The following is a 17,742-nucleotide window of genomic DNA, read 5'->3' as shown; positions in this document are numbered from 1 at the left end:
AAAAAAAGTGAGTTATTACAAGGCAAAGAGTGGTGGCTCATGCCTGTAATCCCAGCATCCTGGGCAGCCAAGACAGGAGGATTGCTTGAGCCCAGGAATTCAAAACCAGCCTGGGCAACATAGATAGACCCCCATCTCTACAAAAAATTTTAAAATTAGCTGGGTATAGTGGCATATGCCTGTAGTCCCAGCTACTCAGAAGGCTGAGGCGGGAGAATTACTTGAGTCTGGGAGGTCCGGGCTCCGGTGAGTCATGCATTCCAGCCTGGGTGACAGAGCAAGATCCTATCTCCAAAAAACAAAAAAAAGTTATAACAAAATCTATACTTTCAAACCCTTACTCTCCAAAAAAAGTCACTGGTTTTTCACTACAATGTCCTATCTCTTCCTTATAATCATTCAGGACCTTCACGGGAGGCCCAGTTGATATAACTAGGAATGAACTCAGATTTTATGGATTTCACTTCACCAGCCTCAAACCTCTTAAACTTTTCTGGTGATTGGAACGTGAAAAACCAGGAAATCTAACAGACAGTTCTCAGGAATTGTTTAAATAACAATGAGTAATTTAAAAGTTTAAATAACAATTATAAATGTTTAAATAACAGTTAATGAGTCTAGTTCTCATTGTGCTCCAGAGCTTTGAAATGCTGGTGTGAATCTTGAGTCCAAATCAGCTTCAGGCTCAGATCAGCAGGGCAGGAAACTGACAGGCTTTGCAGAAGTATCGAGCCTAGCTACCTCTCCTCCAGGTTTTAGCTCTCGGGGTGAGAGATTCTGAACAAGGTCTGGGTAGGCCAAGAGTTTCTTTAAAACGGTTCTTTGCAGGGTCTGACTATAGCATTAGTGCCATGAGAATGCTGAATAAAATAACATGATTTGGGCATGGGATTGCTTTTTCTCCTTAGGTATAGGTGGGATTAGCTGAACCTAGCTAATCTCCTAGTCTGCTCATTTATTCAACACGTTTCTCAAGTGCCTATTATATGTCAGGCATTGGGATACTTCACTGAGCATAATAGACAAAAATCTCTGCTCTCCATCCCAACTCCTTAGCATAGTCCTCTGTAAGATCAATAAAACATTTCAAAGGAGGGCAGGGAAAGATGGTAGCTATGAAAGAGAATTTTCCTTTAAAGCGTCGACTTATGCAGAAATATGATCTATGTCTTAGCCTCATAAGCACCACAACCAGACATCATAAAAGTGACCAAGTGCTTTTGTCTCCTCTGAGAAGGGGAATAATTCCCTGAGAATGTAGTGATTTCATCTAGATAACCACTCCCATACTTGAAAGCTTTCAAGACAAACTAAAGGATAGACGGTAAATTCAGGGCAGTCTTAGCTCCAAGAAGCAGCTGATAACAAAATATTAATTCTTTGCCATCTTGCAAAGGAAGTCAAGGAGAGCGAGAGGACAGACTGAGAATGGCCATGTGAAGCCTCCCCAGAATGTTCCTAAAGCTCCTCCCCTAGAAGGTATGAGAATGTAACAGGAAAAGTCTCAAGGATCGAGCTCCTTCCAGAGCCTTTTTTCAAGAACCTGTTAGCACACACACCCCTCTCTTGCCTGTGTGTGATTGTATGTAAGTGTGGTGGTTGAGTGTTTTTGTAGGTTAAACCTGTAATTGATGTGGAGGGTAATAGTTCCTTTCCAAGTTAATATTTAACAAACCAATCTTCGAGTATCAAAGTTTTGCTGTACTTGAGAAACAAACTTTATATAGCTTCATATATATACAAGTTACATGATTTAAGCAGCCTGTGAAATTAAAAAAAAAAAAATCCAGCATTTTTGTCTTATTCTGTTAAGTATACTAGTCAAAATTGAAATAATTCTTTTGCTTCTCTTTATAAAGGGTTTTCTAGCACAGTCTCAATTTATTATCTTGAATGTTACTCTCTTGAAATCTAAGCCTAATGTGAGCCTTTTCCGTCTGAATTCCCAGATCTTAATTCTGTGCTAACCTGACTTCTTTTAATTTGGGGATTAGTAATGAATTTCAGACAAATAGAAAATGTCATTTTCAAAAGGTCATTAGTCATAATCAGTTGTATATTTTCCCACAGCACACACAAAGTCCATTATTGGACTTTCTGAATTTCCAGGTTAGAAATTAAGCTGTTAATTATTTTAAGTGATGCCAGATACTTTTCTTTTCTAAATACAGCATTTTTCACCTTATTTTGGTAAGTAGTTAGGTCCAAAGGCCATAATAGCCACTTTAAAATGTTATGATCCATAGATTTCTGAAATCCTAGAGTCTAAGGTATGGATTCTGATTATACAGTGAGGCTATAGAAGTCACGGAAAGCAGTTTATCATTAATTCTTAGAAACTTGCTAGGGGTGTGTTTCTTTCATTTTAATAGGTTGATTATCTAGACTTATACTGCCCAGTACAGTAGCTACTAGTCACATGTGGCTATTTAAATGTAATTTTAAACTAAATATGATTAAAAATGTAATACCTCAGCCACATTTTATGTTCTAGTGGCCACCACATTGAAGAGCAGATACAGAACATTTCCATCATCACAGACAGTTCTATCTGACACTGCTGTTCTAGATACTTAGGGAATTTGACTTTTATTTCTCTTTCCAGGAAGAGAGACATCATGCAGAATATTGTGCAGATTTTGGAATCGGTACAGTTGAAATGGGAACTTTTTCAGAGCTGGACAGACTTTTCAAGGCTCCATCTTTCTAATAAACTGGCCATTTTTGGAATTGGTTATAACACCCGTTGGAAAGAGGATATCCGTTACCATTATGCTGAGATCAGCTCCCAGGTGCCCCTTGGCAAGCGACTTCGGGAGTACTTCAACTCTGAGAAGCCTGAAGGACGGATCATTATGACCCGAGTGCAGAAAATGAACTGGAAAAATGTTTACTACAAATTTTTAGAGATCACTATTAGCGAAGCTAGGTGCTTGGAGCTGCACATGGAAATTGACTGGATACCCATTGCCCACTCCAAACCAACTGGTGGGAATGTTGTTCAATATTTATTGCCTGGGGGTATTCCTAAAAGCCCAGGCCTTTATGCCATTGGCTATGAAGAATGTATTGAGAGGCCCCTCTCACCACACATGGAGCAGCGTTCCCTGGACCCAGGAAAAGAGGGCCGGGTTGACCTGGAAACCCTTTCAGCACAAACCTCATTACAGGTGGAAATAGAACCCACCCGAATTACCTATTGCTACCTCGGAATTGCTGAGGTCAGGACTCTGCAGCAGTGCTTATTTTTACATTTCCAAGCAAATACCAAAACCTTCAGCAAAGATTGGGTTGGTATTAATGGGTTTTTGTCTCAGAACTGTATTGTGGATCCCGGAGTTTCTCCCAAATCCATCTACATCAAATTTGTAGAAGTAGAGAGGGATTTTCTTTCTGCAGGCTCTTTAGTTGAGTGCCTGGAAAAAGCCATTGGATACCCCTTAAAATTTAACAACTGAATGTCATCCTTCATAAGGATTTGGGCTCTTAGCTCCTTCTTCTCTACTCTCTTCCCATTACCTGGACCACCCCTCATCCAGATGCCACCATCAGACTCTTCATGGAAACCCTTTCTTCAGTTGGGCCAGTACGACTTCTAAGGAATCATAGTAGACTTGGGCCAGAAAAAACAGACCTCACCTGAAAATGCTCATTTTGAGCAAGCAAGATATATAGCGAACTTGCATGGTGGGTCAGCTATTTCTTTTTTAAAAACAGAAAAACAATTTTTAAATGGATTTTAGAGCCCTAATATAAACAAATGTAGGTACATTCCATATTGGACAAAACTTATACTTTGAGTTTCATATGAAATTGAAAAATTGTATTTTTTTCACAATGTTTCATTTTTACACATCTCTGTGTCTCTATATAAGTAATATTTACAACCCTGAATAAATAAGCAATAGATAATGGCAAGTTAAATCTTGATTCACAGTTAAAAAGACTGTTTTTCAATATCACCCTTAGCTACTATTGTATATAATTTAGTTTCATTTTTTTCACCAACCAAGTGTTTTGCTATTTCCAATCAGTGTTGCCTGCAAAGACCTTTGTTTCTGTGATGTACCAACTTTACAGTTGTGTTGCCATTTAAACCTTTTTAAAAAAAAAAAAATTAAAGTAATTCCTGGCCCCTTGGCGTAGTAGTTGAGCTTTTTGTAGCAGAGTGTGGCCGCACTGGCAGTGGGGGCTGTGCTCTGACTTTACTGCTAAGAATGAAGAGAACAAACAGGGCAGGGTATCTTCACATCCTTTCATTCTCTATACCTCACTGACCAATGTCATTGTCAGAGTACCAAAGGTCACTGGACATCTCATTTTGTAATTCTTTTAAAAATGACTGGGATAATCCTTTTGACCCTAAGTACACGAATTTGTAAAAGACTCATTCATCATCTTTTACACTGCGTACTCAGGGGCAGCTCTCAAGGAGTACAACTGGAAAATTGATATAATCTTGCTGTCTCTCAAAAGGAAGGAAGATCCAGTAGAAACATCTTTTTTTTTTTTTTAGATAGGGTCTTGCTCTGTCACCCAAGGTCTTGCTGTCACCTAGGGTGGAGTGCAGGAGTGCAATCATAGCTCACTGCAGCCTCAAACTCCGGGGCTCAGGTAATCCTCCTGCCTCAAAGCTTCCTGAGCAGCTGAGACTACATTCTCGAGTGCCACCACACCTGCAATGTTTTCACTTTTTTTTTTCTTTTTTTGGTAGAGACAGGGATTGTGCTATGTTTCCACCGAGCTAGTCTCAAACTTTTGTCCTCAAGCAATCCTCCCACCTTGGCTTCCCAAAGTGCTGGGATTACAGGTATGAGCCAGTGGGGCCAGCCCAAAAGTATTTTTTTAGGAGAGGGAATTGACAGGTATAAGTCCATTAGGAAGGTAGCTGTCACATTTAGATCTTTCAGATATTTCTAATGGGCCAATCACCACTCCACTTACAGGTTAGTACTCTGGGCTGAGAATCGCTTACTAACAGAGTAGTCAAGGATCACTTTGGTCTCATGGCAGGAACTTGTTGGATTGGTTATTTATCTTTATGATTTCCCAGCATCTCTCAGGTACTCTGCTTAAAGTGGGCTGCAAATCCAGGTAAGAACTCTCATTCTTCTCGTTTTTCTATACTACTGAAGATACAGTTGCATATTAACAAAAAGTGTTCTTTTCCTGCAGCCGGAATGTTCTCAGATCAGTGATTTTCTCATTCTGATGCCTGTTGGTTGATTGATGCTTATCTTTGTAATAACTAGAGAGCTTATAATCAATGAGATGGCTTTTATTTCTGTTAAATATTTGAGTCTGGGGTTATGGAGTTGGGTACTAGTTCAGGGAGAATATAAATATCTTGAGAATGTTTTGAGTGTGGCACCTGTTCTCCCCAGGCAGCATCTATAGGCAGAGGCCTGAGGAAATCCTCCTGAGTTTGCTCTTCTTTGGAACTTAGAATTCTGATCCTAAAGGCTGAGGCAGTCTTGACCATCTTTTAGCCATAATCTCATAGTATTCAGTGCTAAATGCTGTAGGAACAAGCATTATTACCAGGAATACTTCATGGCATCTCTAAAATGTTGCCACTGACCAGCCCCAAAACTAACATTATGCTCTATGCATTTTTTTTTTCTGCGTCTTCCCATTGTTGTTAGTTGCTTAGCTGGGGCAGAACACTTGGGGAACATTTCGCAAGGATGTTTTAGACCTACTGAACATTACCGAGAATGGGACATTGCTAGACCCACTACGAGCGGCATGGAGAAGATAGCAAAGGCTGGATCCAATAGATGTTTTCACCATTTGCTTTGGGATGGGTGGGGGGTAGAGGACAAAGATGAGCATTGGGAAATGGAGGTTTACCAAGAAAGTACCTTGCTGATACTGGATCTCCAGTCTCTTTGGCCAGAACAGTCTAGAAAAGAAGATAGCAGGATGTCAGATAACTATGAGCATTGCCAAAAATAAAAAATGTACTATTTAGACCTTAATGAAGCTTTATAACTGATTCAAGGGGGACAGAGAAAGTATATTCAAATGTAAAGGTAAATATTAGGAATTACTTTTGAAATCTAAGATGAGATGTGATTGGAAGAAACACTAATGACCTGCAAGTCTCTAACAGATGAAACTGTGAACTTAGCTCTTGCACACATGTTTATGTAAGCAGTTCCCAGGTCACACATAGATCATCTGTGTCATTTACACCAGGGTGGAGAGCAGTCCACCCTAAAATGAATCTTGGCCAAAACTTTCACAAAGTAATGGAGCTACTCTGCTAACTTCTACTACTTGACTGCGTCAGGGTCAGAGGAAAGAAATTGCTGAAATAGGAGACAGGAGATAGTGAGGACAATTCTCTAGGGTCAAAGAATCTTGAAAAGACTGCCCCTGTGTCGCATGGAGACATTCACTGACTACAAATCATTGGTTGCAGCTTTACTTCCCATGTCAGATGTAATTTGGGGTTGGATTCTGAAGGAAAAGTTAGCTACAGGGAATGAATGTTGAGGCTACACCTTATGTAGCACTTGATCAGGATAAGCACAGCCTGTGTGATTAGATACTTGGTGTTTCTAGGTTAGAACCAAAAGACTTTGTACTTCCTCTCTTGGAAGGAGTTACTTATTTGGGGTGACTTGTCTGGAAACAAAGGAGGGGTGTTTACAAGAGATGGTTTGCAATGCAGACTAAAGCCAAGAAAAATTTGAGTGTGATGGAATAGGAAAACCAAACAACAGCCCCCAACCCCACCACACAATCTGCTTGGCCAAGTCCAAGTTTGTAGCTCCCTACACAAGAGTGTGAGACTGGCAGGTATCTCTTCCTGTTGTCTTTGCCTCCACTGAGCTGCCAAGTACTAGATTCCAGGGTTTGCATGAGCAATTTTGTGTTTGCATAGGCATTTCTCAAAGTCACTGCAAGGCAGGTATTTGAAGAGGAGCCAGGCAGATCACACTAGGAAGAAGCAGCTGAGAGGGCGAATGGGGCACTGTATAGAAAAAGACCTTGTGTGAGGTGTGGGCCCAGGGACTACACTCTGTTAAAACAACAGAACTATGTACAGTAAATGGAATCCCGCAGGCCTGGCTGCTTTTCTTCCCAGACAGCCGCGGGCAGCGCCAGGAAATCGTTGTTATGCTTTCTGCCCTCACTGACCTTTGCTGGGTGGTTGAGCTGTGCTGGGATGTTTGAAGCATCTTTTTCTTTTTCTTTTTCTTTTTTCTTTTTTCTTTTTTTTTTTTTTGGCTGTTGGACAGAAAAGCAAGAACAGGTGCGTGCCTTTCTGTAAGGGAGCAGCGGCCGCCAGAGGGCGCAGAGGTGCCTTTTGACCGAATGGCGCGGGGAGGGGGGCGTTAAATTCAATTCACAACGAACAAGATCTAGTCTCGGGAATTAAAGGATCAGCGCGCGCCTGAGCCTTTCACTGCGGGAATGGGAGGCACTGAAGATTCGGGGTATAAAGAAGAAACGGAGGGACTGTCCTGTCTTCCTTCTCGCAGCCGCCCCTCCTCCCCAGTCAACATCAGGCCTGTACGCCGCTCATTTCAGGGGCTAAGCTGGGAGCAGCATGCACATTGCCTCAGTTTCCCGCTCAGCTCCTGGGACTATTTTGTGCCAACCTTCCCTGCTCGGAATATGAGGCACAGGCCGGGGTAATCCTCCAGCCTGGGTTGGGGTCTGCGGAACTCGCGGAACGCTTTTTCCTGCCCGCAGGTGAAGATTCCCCGCGCGCCCTGGGCTCCCGCGCGGCCTCCGCCGTCGCCCTCGCTGCAGCGCTCCGGTGGCCGCTCAGCCCCCGCCTCCAGGAAAGCCACAGATTCCCGCGGTACAAAGGAGTCCGCGCGGCTGGCGCTCCGGCCTCTGCCTGCAACTGGAAAATGCTGCTCCCCTCTTCCTCCTTCAGGAAGGCCGCCCTGATTGGGCCGGGGATGCGGCACCCCCAAGCTTGGAGCGGGTTGTTGGAGCCAGAGCCCAGGAGCGTTTACATGTCAGGGGTTACGGGTGGTTCCGACTTCGGATAGTCCCCAAATTTCCCACCCTTCCTGGTCACCCTTCCTATCCCACCCCGGCGGAAGGGGAGGTTATGGCTCAGGATAGTTCTGGAGCCTCCTCTTCCCCCTCCACTCCCTGGCTGGCTCGTGGGGCATCACAGCTTACCTCACCCCTCCCTGCGTTCAGACCTGGAAGAGGCTGCAGGATCCCGCCGTCCGCGCGCTGGGGGCGCCCCCGGGCGGCGGACCCCGCGCGCCCCGCCCGGGAGGACAGCGACCTCTCCGCCCCCTCGAATGCCCCGCCCCGCTGTCGCCGTCGGTCCCCACCCCGCCACCAGCACACAGGCGCGCAGACTTGGGCTGGAGCCGCCCTGGGTGTCGGCGACCCGGCTCCCGCGCACGCTCCGGCCGCTGCGCAGCCTCGGCACCTGCGGGTCCGTGCGTCCCGCAGCTGGCGCCTCTGACTCGGTCCGGGCCAGGGAGGACCATGAATTCCCTCCCGGGGCCCCTGGTGACCAACTTGCTGCGGTTTCTGTTCCTGGGGCTGAGTGCCCTCGGTGAGTGAAACCCGGACCTGGAGGGGACTTGGGATGCGGGATGGGGTGAGTTCGACCCTGAGGGAGAACTTTGGCCACTGCTGCGGAACTGGGTCCCACGACTCGCCCTCCTCCCCTGACCTCCTAATCCCACTCCAGGGCATCGCTGGCTGGCGCTGACTTCTCACTTTGGCGGGTACAGCTCCCAGTTTGGGTGTGGGGGCGGATGGCTGGGGGAGGTAACGGCATCTCTCGAAAGACCTGGATACCTCTGGGGTGAATTATCGGAACCGTTGCTCACCCTGTCCACTCCCCACCCCCCACCCAGCAGAGCCGGATGAGCTGAGCCGCTAGATGAGACACTGGCTAAAGAGCTTAAGGACTTAACTCTAGCCCCCTCTCATCCCCGACCCCACATACAAGCTGATGAGGAAGATCCCCCGGGGAAATACCTCTGGTCCCCAGGCTTGACACACGCACTTTGTGTCAATTCCCCAGCGCAGATCCTCTCTCTTGCTCCCTCCTGCTTCCTGCCCTGAGAATCAAGGGAGGTGCCCCAAAAGGACGACCGTGAGGTCATTTGGGACACAGGAAATGGGGGAGGGGTTCAAACGCACAGAGAAACAGAATTGTGACCCCCCCCTCCTCCAGGCCCACCACCCCTATTGGTTCCCAGAGCCAAAGGGATGAGGGGAAATTGAGAGGAGGGTGGCCAAAGGTCAGGAAGGGAACCTCCTTGGAGCAAGGGTTTGGGAAGCGTTGGAGGCCTCCAGGGGCGCTGGCTTCAGCTGAAGCTGGGGTGGCTCAGAACTCCACCTGGGAGAGAAGGACCCGGCGGGACTAGGCCCTTTGAAGCTGTTTCACTTGCTATCCCTCAGCTTTCTTGCCATCCCCCTTCAAGGATCTCGAATGGGAGTGAAGGGTGGGTTCAGCTATATTGACTTTAACTCATTTCTCAGGTTGCAGGATGTCAGGACAAGTAAGGCCTGGAAAGCTGTAGAGTGAAATTCAGCCACAATGATGAGGACTGAGATGAGAATCACCAGTGTCCCCTTTAGCCTGTTCTGTGCTCCACAGTTGTTGGGGCATGCAATATTACAGTCCTTGGATAAAGTGGGTCTCAAGTACAGCCCCCCAGGCCACACCAAAGCCCGCAGTAGTCTTCTGTCCCTCCGGGCTTGGTGGGCCTGCTCCAGGATCCCTCAAACATCTCATCCCGGCCTTCCCAACTTCAACTTCAGCTCTGTTCCTTCTGCATTCCACCCCAACTCTATCCCCCTTCCTTGTGGGGGGTGGGGGCTGGAGGAATCTCTGAAGCGAGGGAGGACAGTTCAAGTTGGCTGCCTGAGTGTCCCAGGCTTCACCTGCTGCTCATCTGCAACCCTCTGTCCTACCCCAGCTTTGGGCCTCCGTTCGTCATACTGAAGACCTGGACTCAAAAGTTCCTATCGGCTCCCCTGGGGGTTGCCCAGTTCCCGCCAGCCACTCGAGGGTTAAATGGCACTGGTGACCGCGGGGCAACGGGCAGGCGCCCGGCTCCGCTCCTCTGGGCTCCCGAGGAGGCTCTCCGCCTCAGCACGCTCCTCCGCGGCTCAGCGCCGCTGCCCCTGGGGCGTGAGAAGCCCGCGGGGGGAGTTTCTCAGAGAAAGACAGAGACTAAAAATAGTTGCCCTGGGGAGCGGGCCCATTTCGCTCTCCTTAGGGCCCTGCCGGCTCCCTCACGCTGGCCTCGGAGAGGGCTGTGGGCCGAAAGGGTCCCCTTCTTGGGCTGTCCCAGTGTCCTCTCAGACCCAACCAGCCTCCTTTTCTCTCCCAGTGGCTCCGTGGACCCTGGGACCGAAGAAAAGGGACCAGTTGGGTGACTTCCGAGCCAGCAGACACCCAGGACAGAGAGCAGAAAAGCCTCAGGCCCTCTTCTGTTCCTAGTTTCTGACAGGGCGCAGGGCAAGAAGCACGTGCCCAGACCCCAGTGTGTCCGTTTACTATCTCTCTTCACTCTCCTCTACCTTCTGGCAAGTGGAATTATAAATGTGGGACCTGGGGAGGTCGCTGGTGGTCCACAAGGTGAAGGAAGCGCGCGCCCCTTTTGGGCCTCAGGCAGTTTCCTGGCGGAAACCGCTTCCGGCCGCTCGGTGCGCGTTGTAGGAAGGCTGGGGAAGAGCCGGCGGCACCTGCAGGCTCCAGGCGTGCCCGGCCTCGGCGGAATGGCAGCGGGCTGGGTCCCCAGGGGACGTCCAGCTCCTTGAGGCGGGGACTGTTTCCTCCCGTAGAGCCTCCGGTCTAGTGGCCCCCCCTTCATTGTCTTCTGCCTTATCACTGGGTACAAATTTCCTGCCCAGACCACAGAGATCCTCCAGGAAATGAGAAGGGGGATGCTGCGAAGGCCAAGTAACAGAGGTGGGGGTTCTGTACGGCGCAGCCGGGAAGCGGTGGGGGTGGCTTGCATCCTGGCCGGATCGGCTCCCAGGCCTTAGAGGCCTTCAGCCTGGCTCTCCGAGGGTGAGGGTGGAGAGCGGGGCCTGGCTGCGGCCTCTTCCCGCGGCCTCTTCCCGCGGCCTTGGCCGCCTGCTAGCCACGCAGAGGTGGCGTCTTCTGCTCCGAGGCAGAGGGCCGAGGCCTGGAGGGAGTAGGGCCCGGGACTAGAGCAGCCAGCATCCTCAGGCCTGGCCGTGTGCAAGCCCAGGGTTATTCCCCAAAGGGCTTACCAGTTGACTGCTCTGTTGCCTCCCCAAAGGGCAAAGGATGAGTATTTCAGGACGCCATGGTGCAAACAATAGCCCCCTCCTCGAGACCAACACCCCGGTCCACCCCGAGTGCCGGACACACTCAGGGGAGGCTTTATACTTGTCCGGAGACCGTCGTTCGCGCTGCCCTTAATTCCTTGCCACCCGAGAGTTCTCTGCCCAGATCGCCCGACCGCAGAAGGGCTCCGAGGAGATTTCCGGGTTTCAGCTCTCCGTTTTCCAAGGGAAGCCCGCCTCTGGGATTGCGCGGGAGGGCGAGGAGCATCGCATTCACCGGGTCAGGCTTGGGCGCTGGGCCGTTCTGCTCTCTCCAGCTCCTGGCAAGTTCAGAAGGAGCCGCAGGGTTAACAGGTAACCAGGCGGCCTCCCAAACCCCTCCGCCCGTCGGGAACTCAGGAGTGAGGGACCCTGGCGGCCCTGAGCAGCATCGCTACTCTCCCTTGGCTCTCGCTCAGGAAAACTAGGGAAGCAAGTGGGCTACGTGGAAGGTACAACAGAAACAGTCGATCTGCCCTTTCTCCTGATATCTGCCCCTCCTCGCTGGAAATCTGCCCCCTTTCTTTGATGCTCAGAAATCTACGCCTCTGGATACGAATAAATGCATAGAAATGTGTCCCCATCCCCGCTACAACCGCAGAGGCTGGCGGTGAAGTCGTGATGAAATGGGAAGCAGGACACTGAACCAGTGGTCCCTGGGCACCCCTTGAGGCCTCCAGGGGCCGGACCCCACAAGGTTCCTCTTTCCTGTTAGAGCGACTTTCCTCACTCTCTCGTGGAGCCGCGTCGGGCAGGGTCCGCGTGCGGAGCTGGGAGCGGGTCCTGGGCACTCACGCCTCGCTCTTGTCTCCAGCGCCCCCCTCGCGGGCCGAGCTGCAGCTGCACTTGCCCGCCAACCAGTTGCAGGCGGTGGAGGGAGGGGAAGTGGTGCTTCCAGCGTGGTACACCTTGCACGCGGAGGTGTCTTCAGCCCAGCCAGGGGAGGTGCCCTTTGTGATGTGGTTCTTCAAAGATAAAGAAAAGGAGGATCAGGTGAGGGAGGAACGCCTCTCAGCCAGCGGCAAGTTGCGCCCAGCGGGGGTTGTAAGCAAAGAGCTGGTAGGGGTGGGAGGGGTAGAGAGGGAATGGGGGCCGGGGAATGGGGGCCGGGGAAGGAGTTTCAGGGAAGAGCAGAAGTCTTCACCGGTTCAGTTTTTGTTCTGATATGGGAGACTTCCCAAGCAATTATCTTTTGCCGACTTTCCCTAAAAATCCAGCACACAAAATACTGTAAAAGTGGAGAGGCATTTTACTTGGTTATGGGGGTGGAGAGGAGGAGGGAAAAAATGGAAGTGGAGGACTGGGAAACGCTTAGGGGAGGTAACACACACGACTTGTAAAAGCATATTTCTGGCCTGGCGCGGTGGCTCACACCTGTAATCCCAGCACTTTGGGAGGCCGAGGTGAGCACATCACTTGAGGCCAAGAGTTCCAGAGCAGCCTGGCCAACATGGTGAAACCCCCGTCTCTGCTAAAAATACAAAAATTTTTCGGACATGGTGGCACCTGCCTGTAATCCCAGCTACTTGGGAGGCTGAGGCAGGAGAATCACTTGAATCCACAGGCAGAGGGTGCAGTGAACCAAAATCCAGCCACTGCACTTCAGCCTGGGCGACAGAGTGAGATTCTGTCTGAAAAAAAAAAAAAGAGCATATTTCTGCTTTCACATTCTCTGCTTTGAATACTGTCGAGTCACAGGCCACTTCTCTTTCCAAATGATTCTCATCTGTCACCTTGCCCCCCTTTATACCACCTCAAGAACCAAGAGACCATCTCCTCTCACAGTCTCCCGCCCATCTGTCTTGACACCAGGTTTACATCCAAATAAAGGTTTACCCAGAAGAGAACGAAACAATGTTCAGAACCCCTGAAAACTGTGTTCAAGGAAGTCATTTGGATTTTTTTTGAGACAGGGGTCTCATTCTGTTGCCCAGGTTGGAGTGCAATGGTGCAGTCTTGGCTCACTATAGCCTCTACCGCTCCTGCTCAAATAATCCTTCCACCTCAGCCCCCTGAGGGACTGGGACTACAAGCACACGTCACCATGCTAGGCTAATTTTTTTATTTTTTATAGAGACTGTTTCACCATATTGCCCAGGTTGGTCTTGAACTCTTGGACTCAAGCAATCCACCTGCCTCGGCCTCCCAAAGTGCTCACAGGCATGAGCCAATGTGCCCAGCCTCATTTGATACTTTTAAAATATATTTTTCATATTTTTTTTCTCGAAGATGTCTCCCCCCATTGTGTAAGTTTCAGGTCTTACAAACCTGGATCCACCCCAGCAGTCTGAGTTGCATGCATACATACCTCCTATTTACATTGTCCCTCCTCCCACTATTATGTCACCTTTCTAAACACCGCAATTGGGAGATGAGACAATGTACGGGAACCAAGAACTGTTCTGGTGAAGAGGACCCGGGGCAGTGAGAGGGGCTAGGGACAAAAGGTGAATGGGGAGCTGGTTCAGGTTAGAAGAATGGGTGCATGTGAGGGGCATGTGGAGAATGCCAGTTGGGGGAGGGAGATTGGCTGAGCCTGTAGGCACAGTATACACACGTAGTAATGGTAGGGATGTATTGTGCCCCACACCAGGTGTTGTCCTACATCAATGGGGTCACAACAAGCAAACCTGGAGTATCCTTGGTCTACTCCATGCCCTCCCGGAACCTGTCCCTGCGACTGGAGGGTCTCCAGGAGAAAGACTCTGGCCCCTACAGCTGTTCCGTGAATGTGCAAGACAAAAACGGCCAAGCTAGTGGCCATAGCATCAAAACCTTAGAACTCAATGTGCTGGGTGAGTGAGAAGCACAGACTTCCGGACCCCTCCCCACCCACACTGGGAGGTCTGGTGAGTCTCTCTCCTAAAGGGTGAGAGTTGGAGGAGGGACAAATGAAGTGACAGAAGGGTGCAGGGCAGAGGGAGAGGATCTGTGGGTCTCCTGGTTGTGGTTTTAATCTGTCTCCCCCTGCCCAGTCCCTCCAGCTCCTCCATCCTGCCGTCTCCAGGGTGTGCCCCGTGTGGGGGCCAACGTGACCCTGAGTTGCCAGTCTCCAAGGAGTAAGCCCGCTGTCCAATACCAGTGGGATCGGCAGCTTCCATCCTTCCAGACTTTCTTTGCACCAGTGTTAGGTGAGGACACTTCTGGAAACAGTGGCTTCTGGAGACTGTGGCTGGGGAAGGGGAAAGATGGGAGGTACCACAGGGACTGGGGTGAAAAGGGGAGCCAATGCTGACAAGCACGGGGGAGGAGGAGGAGGGTGTGGGGAGGATGGGGGCAGAGAAAAATGCCCTGCCAGGGCAGGTATTGTGTTAGGTGCGTTCACTGTGTATACTGTCAAGAAAGGGGCTCTATAGCTGGAGTCTCTGTGTTCAAATTCCAGCTCTTCTAGTGACTAGCAGTGTGACTCAGTGCCTTCATTCCCAAATTTGTAAAATGCGGATTTTACACGCATCAGCTTGAACTCATTATTGTGACTTGAACACACCAGTTATAAAAAAGTATTTTAGGGATAACTGAAAGATTTTTAATATGAAGTATTCGATGATTTTAGATAGTTATTTTATTAATTTCCTAGGCATGGCAATGCTATTGTGGTTATATGGGACAGCGTACTTTTTTTTTGGAGATTTATGCTGAAGTGTTTACTTTAAAGTGTCTAAGTAAAAGAAAGAAATCAAATAAATATGGCAAAAAGTTAGCAACTGTTGGATCTAGGTTGTGGAAATATGGATTTTCATTTTGCCTCTGTTTCTACTTTTCACATGACCATTTTTATAACAGTAGCTTTTTCTTTTTTAAAAATAATCTTTATTACCTCACAAGTTTGTTGGGAAATTGTGGTAAGTGCATACACATAAAGAATCTAGAGTAGTCTTTGGCACAGGGTAAGCAGCCAATAAACATTCACTGTTATAATGATTAGTTCATATTGTCCTTTCAACACCATTAGGTAGGTCATATTGTCCCCATTTTACAGATGAAGAGATGGAGACCCTCAGATATCAACTACCTTGCTTAAAGTCAGTCACACGGCCTGTTCTGGAACCCATGTTTACCAGTTCCTACCCCAGTGTTCTCTCTCTCTCATCACGCTGTCTTGCCGAAATAAAAGTAAAATGGTGTTTTGGTTGCTCTTTGCATCACTTTCTCTGCGGCCTCCTGTCGGATATCCACTGGGGGCTCTGACTGAGGAGTGGGAATGGAGGTTATTGCGCTAGCCAGTCTGCAGCTAGGAGCCAAGCCCAGCTGTCACACCTCTCCCCCAGTCAGGGAATAGACAAGCCATGACTCCCAGAGGGTCAAAGGGGACATTCCAGAGGAGGGAAAATATATATATATATATATATATATATATATATATATATTTTTTTTTTTTTTTTTAATGGGAAAGAGGGTCTCTGGACTGATGGCTAAATTGTGTCCACAGATGTCATCCGTGGGTCTTTAAGTCTCACGAACCTTTCCTCTTCCATGGCTGGAGTCTATGTCTGCAAGGCCCACAATGAGGTGGGCACTGCCCAGTGTAATGTGACCCTGGAAGTGAGCACAGGTCAGTGAGGGGTAAGTGTGGTTAAGAAGAGTGGTCAATGGTGGGGGAGGGGTTGCAAGTGGGGAGGAGGCCTGTCTCCTGAGGCCTCTCATTGTAACAGGGCATGGAGCTTGCCCTGATCAAATGTTTGTACAAATGGTTGGTCAGTGACCAGTCATTTCCTGCTCAACAGCCACCCCTCTCCTTGACAGGGAAAAAGAGGGAATGTGTATGGTGGCAGAAGGGGTAGGGGCAGTGGGATTGGAGGGGGTGGGAACCCCTCAGCTGGGTGTCCCCCTCTAACACGATGCCTTTTCCAGGGCCTGGAGCTGCGGTGGTTGCTGGAGCTGTTGTGGGTACCCTGGTTGGACTGGGGTTGCTGGCTGGGCTGGTCCTTTTGTACCACCGCCGGGGCAAGGCCCTGGAGGAGCCAGCCAATGATATCAAGTAAGTGTCCCTGGTCTCTGCTGCAGTGGGGGCTCTCCCTGCTCTCCTCACAGAGTCTGGGAATTCAGGCCCCTCTCATCTATTGGAATGGGGTCAGTGGCTGAAACATCATTCCTATGGGCAGATTTTAAGGGAGAGGGAAAGGAGTATTGAAGTGTACAGGGAGAGGTGGCATATAAGACCAAGCATGTAGAAACGCTCTCCCCCTTCCCCCTCCCACTTCTGACCTCTTGTTATTTCTTTGATGACTAGGGAGGATGCCATTGCTCCCCGGACCCTGCCCTGGCCCAAGAGCTCAGACACAATCTCCAAGAATGGGACCCTTTCCTCTGTCACCTCCGCACGAGCCCTCCGGCCACCCCACGGCCCTCCCAGGCCTGGTGCATTGACCCCCACGCCCAGTCTCTCCAGCCAGGCCCTGCCCTCACCAAGACTGCCCACAACAGACGGGGCCAACCCTCAACCAATATCTCTCATCCCTGGTGGAGTTTCTTCCTCTGGCTTGAGCCGCATGGGTGCTGTGCCTGTGATGGTGCCCGCCCAGAGTCAAGCTGGCTCTCTGGTGTGATGACCCCGCCACTCATTGGCTAAAGGATTTGGGGTCTCTCTTTCCTATAGGGGTCACCTCTAGCACAGAGGCCTGAGTCATGGGAGAGTAATCACACTCCAGACCCTTAGTACTCTGCCCCCACCTCTCTTTACTGTGGGAAAACTGTCTCAGTAACACCTAAGTGTCCAGGAGATAGAAGAAGAGGAAGTGGATCTGGAATTGGGAGGAACCTCCACCCACCCCGACTCCTCCCTGTGAAGCCAGCTGCTGAAATTAACTCCTCACCAAGAGTGAGTGGCAGAGACTTCCAGTTACTGAGTCTCCCAGGCCCCGTTGATCTGTACCCCACCCCTATCTAACACCACCCTTTGCTCCCACTCCAGCTCCCTGTATTGATATAACCTGTCAGGCTGGCTTGGTTAGGTTTTACTGGGGCAGAGGATAGGGAATGTATTTTTTAAACTAACATGAAATATGTGTTGTTTTCATTTGCAAATTTCAATAAAGACACATAATGTATGTATGGGATAAGAAACAAGTTGCCTTTTCAAACTAAGAATTCTAGAAATTAAGCTTCAGGAGCACGCAAAGTGGACCCCTTCCCAAGCTGTGTACCCAGGAGGGCTTCTCCCCACAGGCTCAGAGCAGCTCTTCTAGTGTTTAGAAGGGTCCTTGTTTGTCACGTGGAGAAGAGGAGACTCTGAGCTACTCTGAACAGCAGAGGGATGGAGCTGGTAGCTTTCTGCTGGAGCTTGAGTGCTCCCAGCTACGGGGTGCGTGTACCTCATCTGCATCCTCTTCAGGGACAGGGGAGAGGAAGCTCAGGAGGGCTCCTCTCCCACACCACGGAATTCTTAACAAAAACACTTCTTGTCCATCTGGAAGAGATCTCTGTTGTTACTGAGGGAGCGCT

The 17,742-nt window shown here is 49.4% G+C and overlaps 2 protein-coding genes and 1 long non-coding RNA gene across 13 annotated transcripts in view; 2 read left to right on the top strand and 1 right to left on the bottom strand.

Annotated features, from left to right (window-relative positions):
- Positions 1 to 4,136, top strand: part of MSANTD2 (Myb/SANT DNA binding domain containing 2) — a 33,407-nt gene extending 29,271 nt beyond the window's left edge. For 8 of the 9 annotated variants that reach the window (XR_012423845.1, XR_012423843.1, XM_005580034.5 and 5 more), the window contains one exon: positions 2,606 to 4,136. Coding sequence is in view for 6 of the 9 variants with exons in the window: in XM_005580034.5 (XP_005580091.2) it covers positions 2,606 to 3,458 (853 nt within the window). In the remaining 3 variants the exon portion in view is untranslated. The remainder of the gene's footprint in view (positions 1 to 2,605) is intronic. The other variant, XR_012423844.1, reaches the window with a different exon arrangement.
- LOC102121800 (uncharacterized) overlaps positions 1 to 7,291 on the bottom strand; it is a 35,349-nt gene extending 28,058 nt beyond the window's left edge. Inside the window, exons 1-2 of the long non-coding RNA XR_012423848.1 lie at positions 7,150 to 7,291; positions 5,865 to 5,905 (exon numbers count right to left, since the gene is read on the bottom strand). This is a non-coding gene — a long non-coding RNA (uncharacterized lncRNA). The remainder of the gene's footprint in view (positions 1 to 5,864; positions 5,906 to 7,149) is intronic.
- A 1,045-nt stretch (positions 7,292 to 8,336) lies between these two features.
- Positions 8,337 to 17,364, top strand: ESAM (endothelial cell adhesion molecule). Of its 3 annotated transcripts, none has more exons than XR_012423846.1 (7): positions 8,337 to 8,542; positions 12,116 to 12,294; positions 13,895 to 14,096; positions 14,277 to 14,432; positions 15,731 to 15,864; positions 16,153 to 16,279; positions 16,532 to 17,364. XR_012423846.1 is itself a non-coding variant. In XM_045370828.3 (7 exons), exons 1-7 carry the CDS (start codon positions 8,473 to 8,475, stop codon positions 16,845 to 16,847), a joined length of 1,173 nt encoding a protein of 390 aa, XP_045226763.2. In that variant the 5' UTR covers positions 8,337 to 8,472; the 3' UTR covers positions 16,848 to 17,364. The 3 variants fall into 3 exon arrangements, 2 of the variants coding, with proteins under 2 accessions (XP_045226763.2, XP_073871620.1); XM_045370828.3 differs by having other exon boundaries at positions 15,731 to 15,853; XM_074015519.1 differs by lacking the exons at positions 15,731 to 15,864; positions 16,153 to 16,279; positions 16,532 to 17,364 and adding an exon at positions 15,281 to 15,631.
- The last annotated feature ends 378 nt before the right edge of the window (positions 17,365 to 17,742 follow it).

This window comes from Macaca fascicularis, chromosome 14 (assembly GCF_037993035.2).
Source record: "Macaca fascicularis isolate 582-1 chromosome 14, T2T-MFA8v1.1".
NCBI lineage: Eukaryota > Metazoa > Chordata > Mammalia > Primates > Cercopithecidae > Macaca > Macaca fascicularis.
Note: the sequence above shows the minus strand (reverse complement) of the source record. Positions and strands in the feature narration are given on the sequence as shown.

Coding starts and splice junctions, on each gene's coding strand:
- ESAM (XM_045370828.3), top strand. CDS start 8,473: ATGAATTCCCTCCCGGGGCCCCTGGTGACCAACTTGCTGCGGTTTCTG. Junction 8,543..12,115: donor CCTGGGGCTGAGTGCCCTCG/GTGAGTGAAACC, acceptor TCTTGTCTCCAG/CGCCCCCCTCGCGGGCCGAG. Junction 14,433..15,730: donor TTTCTTTGCACCAGTGTTAG/GTGAGGACACTT, acceptor TTGTGTCCACAG/ATGTCATCCGTGGGTCTTTA.